Raw genomic sequence first — 21095 nt, 5'->3', positions numbered from 1 at the left:
CTAGAGCAGTTCAGCATGTTCAGGACAGGAGGCGGTGCAAAATGGGAGCTAGGGAGACTGTTACACGGCAAGTGAACTGTGAAGCCTGCCACTGGTCAGTGCTGAGGGTCATTCTATTGAGGGATACTGCGAAGACGTGATTTGGACCATCCATGCAAACCAGCAACATGATTATCGCGACTCATTGTCTATTCACAGACATAGGAGGTCAAGGATACCTGGAGGATTTATGCGTTGGGTGTGTATCCATCTGTAGCTAACCATACCTTTTTCTTCCTCGCCCGCAGTTGGAACTCCGTGAGAAATAGAGATGCGCTCATTAAAGGAAATGGGAACCACACAGACATCCGGAAAACGCATCCACGCGCCACGGCTGCCTCGCATGATGTCAATATGTTTTAACAATACAAAGTATTCCTTCAAGGACCTAGATTGATATACCGCATATGCCCGCTTGTCATGGGTGCCTCTACGCGGTTATTTTGCTCTGCTCCATATGGTTTTGGAGCGCTTATGCAATGAGACAACCGGGAATTATTAAGTAGGACTAGCCTGCATTGATACATATCACGACAATATGGCTGATCAGAGTAACATCCAGTCTGCTGCTTCCAAAAGCATCCGGCCGTTCAAGTCCAGCGAGGAATACCTGTATGCCATGAAGGAGGACTTGGCCGAGTGGTTTAACACGCTGTATGACCTGGATATAACGGCAGACACCTTTATGGAAGGGCTGGAGACTGGCTGTGCCCTCTGTCGGCATGCCAACAATGTGAATCGAGCAGCGCTGGACTTCCAGATGGAGTACCCGGAGGTTGCACAGTCATTGAGGATGCCAACCAAGGATGTGGTTTTTCAGTCGCGCAACGTGGTCCCTGGGTCGTTTTTGGCTCGGGATAACGTGTCCAATTTCATCGGCTGGTGTCGTCAGGAGCTCTGGATCAAGGATGTTCTGATGTTCGAAACCAACGACATAGTGGAGAAATGCAACGAGAAGAACTTTGTGCTGTGCCTGCTGGAGGTGGCGCGGCGCGGGGCCAAGTTCGGCATGCTGGCCCCGATGCTGATCCAGCTGGAGGAGGAGATCGAGGAGGAGATCCGGGACCAGGAGAACCAGGGGGAGCCCAGTCCAAGCCTACTTCCAATAAGCAGGGCTTTCGTTCGCAAGGAGAGTGTGGTTGATGAACCCGAGCCTGCCTCTTATGCACATTGGCAACAGAAACAGAGGGTGCTGTGTGACATGAGAAACTTAGATGAGTTGGTAAGTAACATCACAGGTGTATTTATTTTCTGATATACCTAAAATGTCATTTGGGAAAGGACTGCACACAATCCCCTCATAACATTACATTTCCATAAGTGTGCAGTAGGCCTAGGATGCAGCAAGTTTTCATCTTCAATACATTCACCCATATTGACCAAAAACAAGTTATGAGATAAATCAAATGTCTTAAAACAAGACCTCCCCTGCCCTTGTGCAAGATAAACAATTTATGTTGTGTTCCATGGTGCCAAAGCAACCCATGGAGCAGTTGAAAGTAGGCCTAACCTACAGAAATGCTCGCCCAGAGTTAAAAACATTACTGTGCCAGAAGTGAAGGGCCCTCTTTGAAAAACACATCTCCCTGACATGTTGATGTCACTACACCCTGTTCTCCTGTGTGTGTTCAAGGTGGACGCTGCCTTACTGATCTGTGTCGGCGTGTTCCACAAATTATCTCACTCACAGGCTCTAAAATGTTAGGTGGGTATCTCGTGACATTTCTCAAGGACTCCTCCAGGGTGAAATGTCAGTTCAGCCCCTGCCTCTACAAAGTGGTTGGCAGCCAGGGGAGCTACTGCTCCTTGTTATTTGTTCATGTGGAACAGTGCAGCTGTTTGATAAGTATTATCATAGATGGATACATGCTGACGTTACACTTTTATACACAATCTATTATCCATTTATAACTTGATGCTTCCATTTGCATTCAGGTGGGGTGTAGTGTTTTCCCCTGGGCTGCAAAGCAGTGTTCTACCCCTCAACGTCCAGTCCCACTGGCTGGTCCACAATGCGACCTGGCTGCCAGACAGACGTGTGTGTGTGTGTGTGTGTGTGAGCACGAGAGAGACATCGTTAGAGACAGAGAGACTAACAGGCAGACAGGGGTTAGCTGGTGGAACATGTGCTTGGGTTATGAGGGGGAGAGGAGTTAATATTTTGGTGCGGATGAGCCGAGTGGGGACAATGTTATCCTTTCACACCACAGATGAGAGAGCAGGGGAGAGACAGTCAGCAGACATACTCATGCCCACTTGGCCCTCTATAGTACTCAGATGGCCGGGCACTAATTGCTGGATCACAACCATGAACACTGGCTTCTGAGGGCATACAGAGGTACTATGTACCCAACCTCTGACCTAGTACCAGTACCCACATACACTTACTGCCATAACCGGTTTTATACACTATTATTACTATTTCAGACCTCTTTAATCAAGGCTAACTGCTGATGTTCCTATGAGAATGTGCGAAGGTAAGGGGGGTGAGACCTGGTGTCTTACCTTATCATTATGGTGTACAGTCTACACACCCATCCACCCACACCACTAAGAGCTAGTCAGGGACATGCACTTGCTGTGTCCCATTTTCTAAGGGACAGTATGACTCACCGTGCACGCTGAGTGAACTACATACATTTCTGTTACCCCGAAAGCCTCTTTCTGTCTATTCTGAATAAAGTGCCTGGGTGCTGGAGGAAAACTGCCTGCATCAGCAACATGAAGCAGTTCTCTCAGTAAGAAATTAGGAGGGCACGGAAAGGGGGAGGAACACAGAGCACAGCAGCATTATTAGCCACAGTCCTGCATGGTATTAAAGAGTATAGCATTACAGTACTGCACTGTGTTCCTGTAAATGTGCTACAGCATACTGTTCAAATTATTGCAGCTCGTTGAAATACATTTTGGTCGATAGATCTGCTCATACAGTATTTAATATCTTTTTTGGAACTGATCTTGTCTGGATCATAATGATACTGAGGCAGGCCAGTCAATGTCGGCCCATATCCAGACTATATAGGCCAGGAAATTAACAAATCCAACTTTTGTATGACTGGAGGGCTTTAGATTCAATAACGATCAACAAAGCCAGCCACTGAATCACCACTATGCCGCAAAGCATAATGGGTCATCCATAACCGTAGTCACAAGTATTCTCTGCATTGCACTCGCCCTGGCATTCCCCTCTTTTTTTCTCGATATAGTAGCTTCCCAGGGGATTAGTCTCTGTGGAATTACTGGAAACCTCATTGTCTCTAGTGATGAGAGAAATAAAGTTGAAGGGCTTAGTGATATTTTCATTGGTCCACAGCTGTGACACCAGCAGTGTACAGAGCAGTCATGCTTGCCTTGTGGCGTGTCAGGGGTTTTTCTCGCCCTCTTTTTCTTTCTTTTTCCCTTTTCTCTCTCTCTCTCTCTCTCCTATGTCTCTTGGCAAATCCATCAAAACTCTCCTTGAACCCTCCTTTACACTAACTTCATTGACAAATTGTTTGTCTTGACGACAGTGGTTCAAAGGGTTATCATAGGTGCAATTATCAATCACTGACACTCCACTTCTATTAATTAACGACCAGAGTCCTGGCACCCAGCACATGAAATATTGAAGGCTGTTTAGAGGAGGTGTTTAGGAAGACAGCTGAGGACAGAAGTTCTTTAACCCTGGTGATCAGCTTTGGTCTGTGGGTTAACTGACATAAACAATTTAAGTACCGGCAGGAGTCTGGCTCAGGGATAGTTTCCTGATCACTCTTAGGATGCCATTCGGTTACATGACAGCATGTAATGTCATTTATTGTAATGGATCACTCATGACTAGAGGTCGACCGATTATGATTTTCAACGCCGATGCCGATTATTGGAGGACCAAAAAAAGCCAATACCGATTAATCGGTCGATAAAAAAAAAAAAGTATTTGTAATAATGACAATTACAACAATACTGAATGAACACTTATTTTAACTTAATATAATACATCAATAAAATCTATTTAGCTTCAAATAAATAATGAAACGTGTTCAATTTGGTTTAAATAATGCAAAAGCAAAGTGTTGGAGAAGAAAGTAAAAGTGCAATATGTGCCATGTAAGAAAGCTAACGTTTAAGTTCCTTGCTCAGAACATGAGAACATATGAAAGCTGGTGGTTCCTTTTAACAGGAGTCTTCAATATTCCCAGGTAATAAGTTTATTTTGTAGTTATTATAGAACTATTTCTCTCTATACCATTTGTATTTCATTAACCCTTGACTATTGGATATTCTTATAGGCACTTTAGTATTGCCAGTGTAACAGTATAGCTTCCGTCCCTCTCCTCGCCTCTACCTGGGCTCGAACCAGGAACACATCATCAACAGCCACCCTCGAAGCAGCGTTACTCATGCAGAGCAAGGGGAACAACCACTCCAAGTCTCAGAGCGAGTGACGTTTGAAACGCTATTAGCGCGCACCCTGCTAACTAGCTAGCCATTTTACATCGGTTACACCAGCCTAATCTCGGGAGTTGATAGGCTTGAAGTCATAAACAGCTGCTGGCAAACGCTCTAAAGTGCTGTTTGAATGAATGCTTACGAGCCTGCTGGTGCCTACTATTGCTCAGTCAGACTGCTCTATCAAATCATAGACTTAGTTATAACATGATAACACACAGAAATACGAGCCTTAGATCATTAATATGGCCGAATCCGGAAACTCATCTCGAAAACAAAACGTTTATTCTTTCAGTGAAATACGGAACCGTTCGGGTGGCATCAATAAGTCTAAATATTCCTGTTACATTGCACAACCTTCAATGTTATGTCATAATTACATAAAATTCTGGCAAATTAGTCGGCCCAAATTGTTGCATATACACTGACTCTGCGTGCAATGAACGCAAGAGAAGTGACACAATTTCACCTGGTTAATATTGCCTGCTAACCTGGATTTCTTTTAGCTAAATATGCAGGTTTAAAAATATATACTTATGTGTATTGATTTTAAGAAAGGCATTGATGTTTATGGTTAGGTATTGGAGCAACGATACGCACCACATCGATTATATGCATCGCAGGACATGCTAGATAAACTAGTAATATCATCAACCATGTGTAGTTAACTAGTGATTATGATTGATTGATTGTTTTTTATAAGATAAGTTTAATGCTAGCTAGCAACTTACCTTGGCTTACTGCATTCGCGTAACAGGCAGTCTCCTCATGGAGTGCAATGTAATCAGGTGGTTAGAGCGTTGGACTAGTTAACCGTAAGGTTGCAAGATTGAATCCCCCGAGCTGACAAGGTAAAAATCTGTTGTTCTGCCCCTGAACGAGGAAGTTAACCCACCGTTCCTAGGCCGTAATTGAAAATAAGAATGTGTTAACGGACTTGCCTAGTTAAATAAAGATTAAATAAAGGTGTAAAAAAAAAAAAAAAAATGCGGCCAAATCGGTGTCCAAAAATACAGATTTTCGATTGTTATGAAAACTTGAAATCGGCCCTAATTAAATCGGCCATTCCGATTAATCGGTCGACCTCTACTCATGACTGCACGGCCAGGCACGACTCCAACACCATCATTAAGTTTGCCCATGACACAACAGTGGTAGGCCTGATCACCGACAACGATGAGACAGCCTATAGGGAGGAGGTCAGAGACCTGACCGTGTGGTGCAAGGACAACAACCTCTCCCTCAACGTGATCAAGACAAAGAAGATGATTGTGGACTACATGACAAAACCTATTCCACCTCAGGAGACTGAAAAGATTTGGCATGCGTCATCAGATCCTCAAAAGGTTCTACAGCTGTACCATCGAGAGCATCCTGAGTGGTTGCATCACTGCCTGGTATGGCAACTGCTCGGCCTCCGACTGCAAGGCACTGCAGAGGGTAGTGCGTACGGCCCAGTACATCACCGGGGCCAAGCTTCCTGCCATCCAGGACCTCTATACCAGGCGGTGTCAGAGGAAGGCCCTAAAAAATGTCAAAGACTCCAGCCACCCTAGTCATAGACTGTTCTCTCGGCTACCGTACTGCAAGCGGTACCGGAGTGCCAAGTCTAGGTCCAAGAGACTTCTAAACAGCTTCTACCCCAAGCCATAAGACTCCTAAACATCTAATAAAATGGCTACCCAGACTATTTGCATTGCCCCCCCCCCCTCTTCTATGCTGCTGCTACTCTCTGTTATTATCTATGCATAGTCACTTAAATAACTCTACCTACCTACATGTACATATTACCTCGACAACTGGTGCCTCCGCACATTGACTCTGTACCGGTACCCCCTGTATTTACCCCTGCTATTGTTATTTACTGCTACTCTTTACTTATTTGTTATTTTTATCCCTTGTGTTATTACTCTATACTACACTTAGTCATTAGGTATGGGCTTATGATTAGGTGAGAAATATGATTCAGGGTCCCATTTTAAAATAGGCCAATGTAGTTTTTAGACAGTGAGCAGTCAACCTCTTCCTGCCCTGACTGCAGGTCGGCTAGCGTCTCCAGGATGTGTGATGAAACCCCAGATAGGTGTCATATCGCAGGGAAAAGCTGAAGTGTATCTGTTGTCTGAGGGCGACTCAGTTCCTCTGTTTGTTTTCCTGGTTACCACAAAGGCCTGATGTAAATACCCCAGGTTGATTCCCACTGCCCTGTCACTCAGCTCTTACTCATCTCACACACACACACACACACACACACACGACTTCCCATTGAAGTTTGAGGAACCAGTGTCATGCTATCCTGAAAATTCCCCCACCCACCAACCCTCAGTTCCTACCTCTAGTGGGGCCTACAGCCATTTATAATCTCAACTCCCTGAATGTTCCATTTGACCCTATTCCTGCAGGTGTGCCTTGATACAATGAGACAGGCAGCTGCTGGCTTTTGCATACAGTCCAAACAACTTTTATCCTTTGACATTAGAAGATTTTCTCAAGTATGAACCATCCCATATTTACCTACCTCCTCCAGAGATTATGATAATGATAAGTCCCAAAACTGTCTAGATCCCTTCAGAATCCAATGGCAATAAGACATGCCAAACTAACTACACAAACGCCCTTTTCTGTGTGTTTTCTTGGCCCTGCAGTGTGTTGTTGTCTCAGCTGTGGGCTTGGAGAGCATTCAGGCCTTGAGGTTAGTGGCCTACGTACAACAATGATACAGGCTCATGAACAACAACGAATACATAAAACATACTCGGCCATGAATGCACATGCACAGCTTTTAATGCGTATGCACATTCACATACTACACATATTCACATACTACAGGCAGGCTTCACATATAGGGACACACACATTTGCCAGCCAGCATGCAGCCTCAAAGACAATAACAGCAGACCCTAGGAGCTCTGCCTCAGGTCTAAAAGGATGCTTTGTATGCTGCTCTCTCCCTCCATCTATCTCATTCTTTCAGACAAAATGTTTCATGTGTCTTCACCCTCAGACTCCAAGACTCAGTCCTTCATTTAATAAATGCTCAACAACCCCCACAGCCCCCATCCCTTCCCCCACATACTTCCTTTGGGGATGATAAAGCAATGCTTTATTGGTGGCAGAGGAGATGAGAAGGAAGAGACTGCCAGTGTTGCCAACACTGTAAACTATGGCTGTCATCTCACAGTGAGATGGAATGATTGGCCCTGATGGTGTGGGTGTCGACATAGGAAGAGGAGCAGACACCAGGAGGGTGAGTGGGAGGCGGGGTGACGTGGGCTATATGTCTTCTGTGAACACTCTGCCCCATTAACCTTACGGTCCAATTCATGTATTCAGAAAACAGAGAGAAACACAATAACAGATAGTATGCCTGGAGTGTCTTTACTGTACACTCTGCTACAGCCGACTGTGATGGATTTTACACACAGGGATAGATGGTGTGTGTGTGTGTGTGTGTGTGTGTGTGTGTGTGAGAGAGAGAGAGGAAAAGTAGGTCATCATGGCTGGCAGTGTCAGGCTCATGGGCTTTGCTAGGGGAGCATATCTCAGTGTTTCTGTTTGCAGCGTCACACACACTTATTGGGAGAGTTTTCTACATGAGGTCAGTGCACGGACTAACTGGGCCCTAAATGTTTTAGCATTTTATGATTATTTATTAGTCCAGCTGACTAATACAGTACAGACCTCTCTCTCTCTCGCCTCCGCTCTCCATCATGTGGCAGGAAACAGACCAATCGGCTGACTTCACAGATTGTTGTCAGTTCTATTTCATTATTGCAATGTCTAGCTAGGTTTACAGTGGAAACTGCTTGTGCACATGCTTAATGTCATGTGTGTTTTTGTTTGGGTGAGTAGTCTTGTTTTGTGCCCCCCCCAGCTGAGCCCTGCCTGGAGTCTCAGGCGTAGACTGGCGGAATTAGGAATCACTGTCTATAGCCAGTCACTCATATAACATTGGCAGACCACAATTAGACTACAGACTGATGATAAAACAACAAGGCAACAGTAAACATGTCGTCCCCCACTAATGATACACACACATTTCAGTTCATTGCTATATCTTCCGCCTTGGGCCAATCAGTGTAATTTTGTAAAAGCAGGATCTCTATGGCGAGACGCGTCATTCACCCAGGTTTCGTCCAGTGCTGTCTGAGATATCATGCGTGACTAACGAAAGGACGGACGGACAGAGACTGATCCACAGTTCCCGCCTTGATTTCATCGTGGGGGACAATAAAGCACTTCCATCATGTGATATGGACGGAGATGAGGACTGTCTGGTGTCTCGTCATGGTGATCCGAACAGCTCACCAGCTCAAAAATCCTTCCTTTCATTTAATTTTGAACTGGAAATGACCCTAACCATGTTTCTGAAATCATCAGTTTCTCCTAAAGTCAGATATGTCCTCTGCATGGCAATGTGATGTGTTAAAATGGAGGCAGTCCAATGTTATCACAGCTTTTTTACCTCCTCCCCCGACCCTTGTCAAATCTCTGAGTAGACACGTGTTTTTCATTTAGTCACACAGCACTAAGCAGAAGAGTGGTCATGTGATCAAAAAATAGGTTTCCAGAAAACAACACTTCCTTTAAATTATAGGTGGGATGTCCCACATTTTTCCCCTTGAGCAAGGTTACTTATATGATTCGCCTTACTAAAATACAGAGTGGTTTATTGTTTCGAAAAGATAGCTCACTTTTGCGAAGGCTGCAGCATCAACAAAGAAGCGAAATAAATGTAATTATAACTGTACTTTTCATCTCTAAGTAACAGTGTTGCCATTCTATCCATAGTCCCAAATTAAATGTTCTTGGTAGTAGTTGACATTCTCATTTATCTGGATAACCCGGAGGGTTGGTCCCTGTTCTCACCATCCTCAGCTGGTCTAGCCTGTTGGTGTAGGATGCAGTAAGGAGTGTTCTTACAAGCACCCGCATGATACATTCAACAATGCTGCTCCCCCCCAGGTGTTGGTTCAACGGCACCCTTTCATCACCGTAAACCTGTCCAATTTCGGGCCTAGGAGAAAAAATGATGGCTGAGTAGGCCAATCACATTTTCTTTGTTTTGTCTTTTGAGACAAGGTGATTGAATAAGTTTTAGTGGTCTCTGCATCCAGTGTTTTTAGGATGTAGCCTAAATGAGAGGCTAAAGCAGTAATCCCCCCTGAAGTTCCAGATATGCTCCTCCATTCCAATCTACTCCCTGTGGCCTAGATTCAATTTCAAGAAGCTTCCATCGCTCATCTGATTGTATGGTTTGTGTTGGGACGTGTCCAGTCATTTCTAGAGATCCCCACCATGAAGCAGAGGCTGGGACACAGTCATCCCTTTATTGCAAAAGCAGCTTAGCATATTGTGGCCAAGTGAACACAAGTAAACAGATTCAAAACTCCGCTAGGCCGTCATTTACTGGCATTTCACAACCGTCATAACAATAACTGCTACATTCCAAAAATATTACATAAACAAATCACTCACTCACCACCAATCCCATTTCCTCTGTGTCCCAATGAGGTACAGTGGTGTGTTCCTGGGGGTTGGAAAAGCCTCACCCCTCACCTTATGTCCTCCATGGCCTACCCTCCGCTCTCCTTCCTATGTAGGACAGGAAGGAAGGTAATAAAGAGTTGATTACCTCAATCTCTGTTGGAGGCAGAGAATCAGAGACCACGAATATGGTGTGTGGACTCAATTATCAAAGGGAAAACAAAAAACCTATCCTGCAATTACACCCTGCTTCAAGGCAAACCCAGGAACACTAATTAATCTAAGTTTCACAACTCTGTCTCTCGTTGTTCATTGATCACAGCAGTGTTGTGTTTTCATACCATCCCTACAGATACATGTGAACATTCTCCAGCTGATGTTGAGATGATTACAGTAAATTCCTTCCTAGTTTAGTTAAGGGTGTACTGTGAGACTGTCTGAATCTAACTGCAGATGTAGGGCCTTGGTTCTTTCTCTGTCTCTCTCTCTCTCTCTCTCACACACACACACGTCACAGCTCTTCGGCACGTTCCCCATGTGACCGACACCCATCCATAATTCATCCCCTAGCTCTCTCTCACAGCGCTCCAGTTCCACATGCTTCCTGCGTGACCTCGCGTTTTCCCTCCCCTAGCACTGTTCCACATCAGTGTTTTAGTCTCACACTCTTGTGTCTGTTTGAGTGATTCTCCGAGCTTGTTGTGTTGTACAAGGTTCGTTTTTTGTCTAAGACACAGCAGTCACCAAAATGTGATTTTGGATGATGCAATTAGATTCCACAACGATTATTTGAAATAGTTAACGGATATTTAAACAAGCAAAGCTCAATGGTGTCATTGATTGGAATGTCTCAGACCATGTGTCGTTGAGGGATCTTTTTGTAACCGGGTTGATATTTTCACTGTATATTTACAACCCTCAACTCTATGACCTCCTCTGGAGGAAAACTTATGACCTCAGCCCAAAGGGGTTGTGGGAGGTGTCTTCTGGGGCTGGAAGGAGAGACCGCTGAAAGGCTGTACTAAAGAAAGAAAAAAGAAAACAAACGGTCTGTTAAAAAAAGGAAGGAGAAGGCTATGTGTGTCTGTAACCAGGGGGATATTTCCATTAACTCACTGGCTGGGGTTTTTCCAAACAGGGTTTGTCCACATAGTGAAAGATCGACTGAGAGACTAAAAGGAGACTTGGAGAGCAAGCAGAGCAGAAAAGGGCAGTGAAAGAAATAAACGACAGACCGAGAAAGACTCTGTGAGAGACAGGGGGGACGATAGAAAGAGATGAAGAGGCACTGATAGACTAGCAGATGGAGAAGGAGAGAGTGGGAGAAAGAAAACAGGAAACAGAATTCAGTAGAGAGAGAGAAGGCAGTGGGAGGCTAATGATTTAGTATGTAGTCCTGGGGAGACAGGTGAGACGTAGAGTTCTTAACACTGATTCCACCCTCACTTTAATTAGTAGGGGGAATAAAGACAACAAGGTCCCTCCCTAATCTCTTGAATAAGCCATAATCTGGAAAATGAGCCAGTCATAACCTGCAACACTGATGCTGCATCTAGCTAATATACTATATATGGATGATATACTGTCTTCTTCAATGGATACCTGGCTAGGTATCATTTCACCTATGTTGATCTAATTAAATTATCTTCATCTTATTTATTTTCTTAGTGTGATTAATTCCTTGAGCGACTACTGAGAGCCTTTCCCTTGTTTCTCTAATGTGTTTAGACTGGACATGTGCTCCTGTCTATACAGTACATATGGAGTACAGCAGTCCCTGTTTGTTTGTCCTTGCTCAGCTCGCCTCTCTTTGTCCTCTGTGATGTTGTCGGTCTCTCTCCTCACCGTCTCTCGGTCCACAAGTGTGCACACGCCTTTGTTTGAGAGAGCTGCCAAGAATAACATCAAAGTTGGCCAATCCCGGTCGAGAGAGAGAGCAATGCAGGCCTCTCTCGCCCCCACCCTAGAGTTCTGTCTGACTCCACTGTGCTTAATAAGCACCCCAACCACATACAGCACAGTACCAGAGCCGTCTCTCTCTCTCATTCCAAAACACCACTAGAACCACAGGCTCATTTACGTCATCCCTTTGACTTTAGTTAGAGCCTCACCTTATTGCCCATCAAAGTACTGCTCTGCGGTCAGGAGGTCCCTACAGCAGTGTGTGTTGTAATGTGAACTCTTTTCATTTAGCTTCATGTGTATTCCTTGATGACATTTTATACTGCAGCAACGAGCTGGACTAAGTGTTCCAGGCAGCTTATGCAATAATTGGCGAGGGAGGGGAGGGGCCCTCCATTACTCAGGTACTGAGGGACCTACATTAGGGTGAGACAGGGCTAGCCATGTCTCACCCTAATGTAATAATGTCACTGTGCTGTTGACACACACACACAACTCAGGCCCAGAAGGGATTTGGTCATGATCATGGATATGAGTAAGCATGATCTCATAGGAAGAGTTGAAATGAAGAATAAGGAAGGTTGAACAGAGACTGAACAGTTTGTGCTTCTTGTTGTTCCTTTCTGTAGCTGTGTGAATATGGAGTGTCATGTTTCATTGGCTGTGGGTGCTAAACAGGCCTGTGTTGTCTCTTCTCCAGGTGCGGGAGATCCTGGGCCGTTGCTCCTGCCCCGCCCAGTTCCCAATGACCAAGGTGTCTGAGGGGAAGTACAAAGTGGGAGACTCCAGCGCTCTGATTTTCATACGGGTATGAACTGACCATTAACCTTTACCCCATCTACTTATCCAGACTATAAGAGTCAGCAACCATCCTTAGGTCAAGTGTGTGTGTGTGTGTGTGTATATAATATATTTGTATTTATGAGGGATCCCCATTAGCTGCTGCTAAGGCAAGATTAAGGGAATTACATCACAAAACAATTAAAATAGTGTATTTGGAAAGTATTCAGACCCCTTGAGTTTTTCAAAATGTTGTTCCATTACAGCCTTATTCTAAAATTGATTCAAAATAAATAAATCCTCAATCTACACACAATACCCCAAAATGACAAAGCAAAAACAGGTTTAGAAATGTTTGCAAATGTATAAAAAAAAGGAAATCACATTTACATAAGTATTCAGATCCTTTACTCAGTACTTTGTTGAAGCACCTTGTGCAGTGATTACAGCCTTGAGTCTTCTTGGGTATGACGCTACAAGCTTGGCACACCTGTATTTGGGGAGTTTCTCCCATTCTTCTCTGCAGATCCTCTCAAGCTCTGTCAGGTTGGATGGGGAGAGTTGCTGCACAGCTATTTTCAGGTCTCTCCAGAGATGTTCGATGGGGTTCAAGTTCGGGCTCTGGCTGGGACACAAGGACATTCAGAGACTTGTTCCAAAGCCACTCGTGGTGTCTTGACTGTGTGCTTAAGGTCATTGTCCTGTTGGAAGGTGAACCTTAGGACCTCAGACTGGGGCGGAGTGCTCTGGAGCAGATTTTCATCAAGGATCTCTCTCTGTACTTTGCTCCGGACTAGTCTCCCTGCCACTGAAAAACATCCCCACAGCATGATGCTGCCACCACCATACTTCATCGTCGGGATGATGCCAGGTGTCCTCCAGGTGTGATGCTTGGCATTCAGGTCATCATACAAGAGAATCTTGTTTCTCATAGTCAGAGTCCTTTAGGTGCCTTTTAGCAAATTCCAAGTGGGCTGTCATGTGCCTTTTACTGAGGATTGGCTTCCGTCTGGCCACTGTACCATCAAGGCCTGATTGGTGGGGTGCTGCAGAGATGGGTGCCCTTTTGGAAGGTTGTCCCATCTCCACAGAGGAACTCTGTCAGAGTGACCATCGGTTCTTGGTCACCTCCCTGACCAAGGCCCTTCTCCCCCCATTTGCTCAGTTTGGTTGGGCGGACAGTTCTAGGAAGAGTCTGTGGTTCCAAACTTCTTCCAGTTAAGAATGATGGACGCCACTGTGTTCATGGGGACCTTCAATGCTGCAGAAAGGTGGTGTTGGTACCCTTCCCCAGATCTGTGCCTCGACACAATCCTGTCTCGGAGCTCTACGGACAATTCCTTCGACCTCATTTCTTGGTTTTTGCTCTGACATGCACTGTCAACTGTGGGACCTTATATAGACAGGCATGTGCCTTTCCAAATCATGTCCAATCAATTTAATTTACCACAGGTTGATAGGATATGATAAGATAGGTTGCCACGACTGCCATGTTGCATTTCCATCCCAAAGCCCTTGCTTGGAAGTGTATTTCGTCAGACTGCCAAGAACCTTGCCTTCATCCAGGCCAAGTTGGCGAGACACGGTAGTAATGACACCATAGGCCTGGTTGATCTCTGCACCAGACAGGATGCTCTTGCCAGCATACTTGGGGTCCACATGTATGCTGCGTCGTGTATCGGCTTCAGGCAGAAGTCGTCATGATTTTTGATGTATTTCAGAACTGCAGTTTCCTCTGCTTGGAGCAACAGTGAAGTGGACAGGGCAGTACGGATTTCTTCTCTTACATCTGCAAGCAGAGTCTTAACATCAGACAGGATGGCATTGTCTCCCTCAATCCATGCAATGTCTAATGCTATAGGTTTCAGGAGTTTCAGGCTGCTTACCACTCTATCCCAACATACATCATCCAGGAGGATCGTCTTGATGGGGCTGTCCATATCGGTAGACTGTGATATGGCCATTTCTTGAAGAGACTCCTTCCCCTCCAGGAGACTGTCAAACATGACAACACCACCCCAATGGGTGTTGCTTGGCAGCTTCAATGCGGTGCTCTTATTCTTCTCACTTTGCTTAGGGAGGTAGATTGCTGCTATAACTTTATGACCCTTCACATACCTACCATTTCATTGGCTCTCTTGTAGAGGATATCCATTGTTTTCAATGCCATGATGTCCTTGAGGAGCAGATTCAATGCATTAGCAGCACAGCCAATGGGTGTGATGTGAGGGTAGGACTCCTCCACTTTAGACCAAGCAGCCTTCATGTTCACAGCATCGTCTGTAACCAGTGCAAATACCTTATGTGGTCCAAGGTCATTGATGACTGCCTTCAGCTCATCTGCAATGTAGAGACCGGTATGTCTGTTGTCCCTTGTATCTGTGCTCTTGCAGAATACTGGTTGAGGGGTGGAGATGTAGTTAATTATTCCTTGCCCACAAACATTCAACACCCATCAGAGATGATTGCAATACAGTCTGCTTTCTCTATGATTTGCTTGACCTTCACTTGAACTTTGTTGAACTCTGCATCCAGCAAATGAGTAGATAAACCCCTTCAACCAGACATGCTTTATGCTGGGCAAAGAACTTTCAGAAATCTCTTCCAATACACATTGCCTGTGATCACCAGACGTGAACCAGTTGCATACACAGCTCGAGCAATCAGCATTTCTTTGACTACGTTCCTCCATTGAGTCAACAAATACTTCTGATTCCAGGAGGACCATGAGCTGTTGCTATCGATAAGGTGTCTGATTCATCATTTTCACCTTGAATAGAAGTAGAGGGACCTTTCTCAGAGGTTGTTTGTTGTGAGCGCTGAGGTAACTTTATGCACTTGGCCAGATGATTCTTCATCAAAGTTGCATTCTTAAAATATGATTTGGCACAGTATTTGCAAATGTACCCAGCTTTTCCTTCTACATTAGCTGCAGTGAAATGTCTCCACACATCTTTCCTGTAAAGATTAGAAATAAGTTTTAAAAAATAATTCCATGTACAGATAAATAGTTAGATGAAACAACTCCTTTGTAAGATACATGTTTTAAAATGAAACAGGTGAATTAACACTCCTCAGTAAGCAGACTCAAGCAAGCTAAAACCTACATGGTAGCAAAAACTAACTAGCATAAATTGTTAACAAGTTAGAAATGATTTAAACACACTTTGCTGTAGGCTACTATTTTCTAGTTAACAGAAAATCTTGTATGTCATACAAAATATATTTACCCCACCCAGTATTGTAATCAAAACTTATCAGAAAGCATGTAGTACTCAGACAGTGTAGTAGTGTGGGCCCAATAGCATCTCAGTAATGCAAGATCTTGAGAATCAGCTGTACATGTGATGGAAGAATGCACTGCGCCTTCAGAGGGTTGCAATTCCATTGAATTAGGGATAGTTTAACCAAAATATGCCACAAGACTTAGAATTGCCTTATGTGTATCCCACAAAAAAAGGTTCACTGTTATAAACTAACTTTTTTTGATGAATTTTAGCACAATTCCCCAACTTCCCAGGCATAACTTTCCGGAAAGTTTCTGACCCTTTGCAACCTTAGCCGTAACCAAGTGGTCACATATCGTTCTGGGTTCCACTGCGCAAGAGGGGTTCCGTGGAGTTTTATGAACATCAAGGCAGACACACAGTGAATTTATACTGAACAAAAATATTAACCCAACATGCAACAATTTCAAAATTTGTACTGAGTTACAGCTCATAAGGAAATCAGTCAATTGAAATACATTCATTAGGCCCTAATCTATGGTTTTGACATGACTTGGGAGCCAGTCCCACCAACTACAGAGCCAGGCCCAGCCAATCAGAATTTGTTTTTCCCCACAAAAGGGCTTTAATACATAAAACACTCCTCAGTTTCATCAGCTGTCCAGGTGGCTGGTCTCAGATGATCCCGCAGGTGAAGAAGCCGGATGTCGAGGTCCTGGGTTGGTGTGGTTACACGTGGTCTGCGGTTGTGAGGCCGGTTGGGCGTACTGCCAAATTCTCTAAAAGTTTTTCAGTATTGCTTTTTTTTCTCTCAACATTCTGATATGCCAGTGGAGAAGGCACGACAATGCCTCCTTCCCCTCAAGAGGCTGAAAAGTTTTACAGCTGCACCTATTAGAGTATCTTGACTGGGTGCATCACCGCTTGGTATGACAACTGCTTTGCATCTCGACCACAAGGTGCTACAGCGGGTAGTGCGTACGGCCCAGCTCATCACTTGGGCCGAGCTCCCTGCCATTTAGGACCTCTATACCAGGCGGTGCCAGGGGAAGGCCCTGTAATTGTCAACGACTCTAGCCACCCAAGTGATAGCAGAGAGAACAGTCTACCACAGCCACAAGAGAATTAGTGAGGTTGGGCACTGATGTTGGGCGATTAGGCCTGGCTCGCAGTCTGCATTCCAATTCATCCCAAAGGTCTTCAATGGGGTTGAGGTCAGGGCTCTGTGCAGGTCAGTCAAGTTATTCAATGCCGATCTCGACAAACCATTTCTGTATGGACCTCGCTTTGCGCACGGTGGCATTGTCATGCTGAAACAGGAAAGGGCCTTCCCCAAACTGTTGCTACAAAGTTGGAAGCACAGAATCATCTACAATGTCATTGTATGTATAACGGATCTCGTCCTCCTCTTCTGAGGAGTAGCGAGAAGGATCGGAGGACCAATGCGTAGCGTGGTAAGTGTTCATATTTTAATGAACACTGAAACAAAACAATAAAACAACCAACGAACAGTCCTGTAAGGTGCAACAACACTAAACAGAAAATAAACACCCACAACTCAAAAGTGAAACCAGGCTACCTAAGTATGATTCTCAATCAGGGACAACGATTGACAGCTGCCTCTGATTGAGAACCATACCAGGCCGAACACAGAAAATCCCAAATTATAGAAAAAAGAACAAACAACCCAACTCACACCCTGACCATACTGAAACAAAGACATAATAAAATAACTAAGGTCAGAACGTGACAGTATGCTGTAGTGTTAAGATGTACTTTCTCTGGAACTAAGGGGCCTAGCCTGAACCATGAAAAACAGGCCCAGACAATTATTCCTCCTCCAAACTTTACAGTTGGCACTATGCATTGGAGCAGGTAGGGTTATCCTGTCATCAGCCAAACCCAGATTCGTCTGTCGGACTGCTAAATGGTGAAGCATGATTCATCACTCCAGAGAATTAGTTTCCACTGCTCCAGAATCCAATGGCGGCAAGCTTTACACCACTCCAGCCGACGCTTGGCATTGCGCATGGTGACCCTAGGCTTGTGTGCGGCTGCTCGGCCATGGAAAGTAATTTAATGAAGCTCCCAACAAACTGATGTTTCCAGAGGCAGTAGGGGGTAGGGAGTGTTGCCGAGGACTTTTTATGCGCTACGCACTTCGGCGGTCCCATTCTGTAAACTTGTGTGGCCGGCCACTTCGTGCCTGAGACGTTGTTGCTCCTAGACATTTCCACTTCCCAATAACAGCACTTACAGTTGACCGGGGCTGCTCTAGCAGGGCAGAAATGTGATGAACTGCCTTGGAAGGTGGCATCCTATGATGTGCCACGTTGAAAGTCAGAGCTCTTCAGTCAGGCCATTCTACTGACTGTCTATGGAGATTATGGCACATACACACAAAAGTTTCTGCATTGACCCATCACATACGCTGCTGCTACTGTTTATTACCTATCCTGTTGCTTAGTCACTTTATCCCTACCTATATGTGCTCATCTACCTCAATTACCTCGTACCCCTGCACATAGACTCTGTAGTGGTACATGCATATAGCCAAATTATCATTACTTATTGTGTATTTATTCCTCAAGTCATTTGTTCTACTATTTAAACATCCTCAGCATTGTTGGGAAGTAAGTAAGTTCGGGCTAGTAAGTAAGCATTTCACTGTTAGTCTACACCTGTTGTTTACGCAGCATGTGACAAATAGAATTGGATTAGATTTGATATTGATTTCAACATGTGAATACCACAAACACAAGTAGTGATGCAGTCAGTCAATCTCTCTCCTCTAAGGTTGGGGGAGATTGACATGCATGTTATTGACGCTAGCCCTCCATGTAGATTTAAGGGCCAGCCGTTCTGCTCTCTTCTGGGCCAACTGTCATTTGCCCATGTCCCTCTCTGTGGCTCTTGAACATATGACTGGGCAGTAGTACAGATGTGACAAAACTAGGGCCTGCAGGACATTTGTTTATAGCAACGTCAAGAAAGCAGAGTAGCATTTTATTACAGACAGACATCTTCCCATCTAGCCACCGTTTTATCAATATGTTTTGTACCATGACAGTTTACAATCTATGGTTACACCAAGCAGTTTCATCTGCTCAACTTGCTCAATTTCCACATTTAATGACAATATTTTACAGTTTAGTGAATGATTTGTCCCAAATGCAATGCTTTTAGTTTTTGAAATGTTTAGGATGAGCTTATTACTTGCCACTGATTCTAAAACTGACTGCAGCTCATTGTTAAGTCTTTCAGTGACTTGCTGTGATAGCTGACGTGATTATGTTGAGTAATGTGTAGGCCAGTGACAAAAAAAAATCTCAATTGAATCCATTTTAAATTCAGGCTGTAACAAGTCGAGGGGTATGAATACTTTCTGAAAGCCCTGTGCAAAGACATCAATAGGATATTACTCAGTGCCAGTTAGGCTTGCAAAATTCTGGGAACTTTCAATAAATTCAATGGTTTTCCAGAAATCTGATTCTGGAAACCGCCAACTGGGATTTCGGGAAAACCAGGGAATTCACCACAGCTGCCCTGGGGTATGCCTGACTAGCTGGATTATGTTGGAGAGGCTTCCATTAAAGAACACCATCTGTGATCTGTTAGACCGGTAATTCTCGATCCACGAAATAGCAGAGGATATAAAGCCAACGTTTTTATCAGCAGCAAACTATGATCAATAATGTCAAAAGCTGCATGGAAGTCTAAAACAGCACCCACAATCTTCTAGATTTTTCTGCCAGTCAGTCATTTTTACAAGTACCGTACAAGTTGAGTGCCCTTCCCTATAAGCGTGCAGTTCTCAATTTGTTTACTGCGAAATAGCATTGAATCTGGCCCAATTTTTTTTCCAAAGGTTTACTAAGGGTTGGCACCAGGCTGATTGTTTGAGACAGTAAAGGGTGCTTTGTTATTCTTAAGTATTGACATTACTTTTGCTTCCCTACAGGCCTGTGTGTGTGTGTTAATGTGCATGTTGGCATGAGTATGTCTAAACACATTTTTCTAAGAGTGCAGGTTTATTTGTCTGACCCCAAGTAGAACTCTTTGGGTTCCAGGTAGAACCCTATTTTGAATGTGTTCTCCTATGGGAACAGCCGCAGAACCCTTCTGGTTCTAGATCAGTGGCGGTTGGTGTGAGGAGCTATAGGATGACGGGCTCATTGTACTGTCTACAATGGAATAAATGGATCGGTATCAAACATATGGAAACCACGTTTGACTCCTTTCCATAAGTGCTTTCCAGCCATTACAATGAGACCATCCTCCTATAGCTCCTCCCACCAGCCTCCACTGCTCTAGATAACACTTTTCCCTAGGAGTGCTTGGATGCATTAGTAAACTATGGATTGAACAGGTCAACCATAGTATTGAAGTTACACCTTTACACAGTCCAAGAGTTCATAGGTTGTGTGTTTTTCATAGCTCATGGATATGGTTTTGGATTGCTCTAAAATGATAACTTAGATTGGGTTACAGTTTAAAATGGAAGAGTTAATATTTTTGCACAGATGCAAATATTATGCCCTGGAGCAATTTCCTTTTGACTGTCAAATGTTCATATGCTGTTTTCATAGCTGCTTACACTATTACAATGGGGGCATGTAGCAAAACATGTTGCTGCAAGGAAAACCAAAATGGAGTCAAACAAACAAAACATCCGGATGATATGATTAAAGTCCCCCAAACTACAGCGATTTAACTCCACAGTCCACTCTGCATATTGTTTACAATCTCCACTGATCTGACCTATTCCCAATGGTATGCTCTGCCTCTTAGTACCTCCCTACAGGCTGACCCAGACCTCCCTTCTCCCAAACAAGCTGGTCCAGCAAGACACAAATAGAGCTTTGGGTCATTTCCTGTGCAGGCCCTTATCTGGCCTGCTCGGCTGCTTGTTTCTGCAGGGCTGTGTGCCTCAGTCTGGGGCTCTGGGCCCTGCCTGGTGTCACCACTGCAACTCTCTCGCCCCCTGCCATCAAAAAGGCAGTCTGCCTGATCGATTCAGTTTCACTTACCTCCGCCCAATTAATGGACTCAACGGATGCCATTCCAAATCGTATGCATTTCCAAGATGTCTGCCTTACTGCCTAAGGCTGTCAATATTTTCACTGTTGTATTAGGAAGCTTAGACTTGCCCATAGTTTAAAATGGAGAATCATGTAGGTCCTTTAAAAGCAGTGTGTATGTTAGGATTTATGGTATGCTGTTACACCCAAT

General features: G+C 44.4%; 1 protein-coding gene across 2 annotated transcripts in view; it reads left to right on the top strand.

The window, feature by feature from the left end:
• The window catches only part of LOC139410949 (GAS2-like protein 1), a 37867-nt gene that overhangs the window by 675 nt on the left and 16097 nt on the right, over window positions 1-21095 (top strand). Inside the window, exons 2-3 of one of the 2 annotated variants that reach the window (XM_071156645.1) lie at window positions 288-1261; window positions 12557-12664. In XM_071156645.1, the coding sequence (XP_071012746.1) occupies window positions 578-1261; window positions 12557-12664 (792 nt within the window). In that variant the 5' untranslated portion in view covers window positions 288-577. The remainder of the gene's footprint in view (window positions 1-287; window positions 1262-12556; window positions 12665-21095) is intronic. The other variant, XM_071156646.1, reaches the window with a different exon arrangement.

This window comes from Oncorhynchus clarkii, chromosome 6, assembly GCF_045791955.1.
Source record: "Oncorhynchus clarkii lewisi isolate Uvic-CL-2024 chromosome 6, UVic_Ocla_1.0, whole genome shotgun sequence".
NCBI classification, from domain to species: domain Eukaryota; kingdom Metazoa; phylum Chordata; class Actinopteri; order Salmoniformes; family Salmonidae; genus Oncorhynchus; species Oncorhynchus clarkii.
The sequence above is the reverse complement of the archived record's forward strand: the minus strand, read 5'-3'. Positions and strand labels throughout refer to the sequence as shown.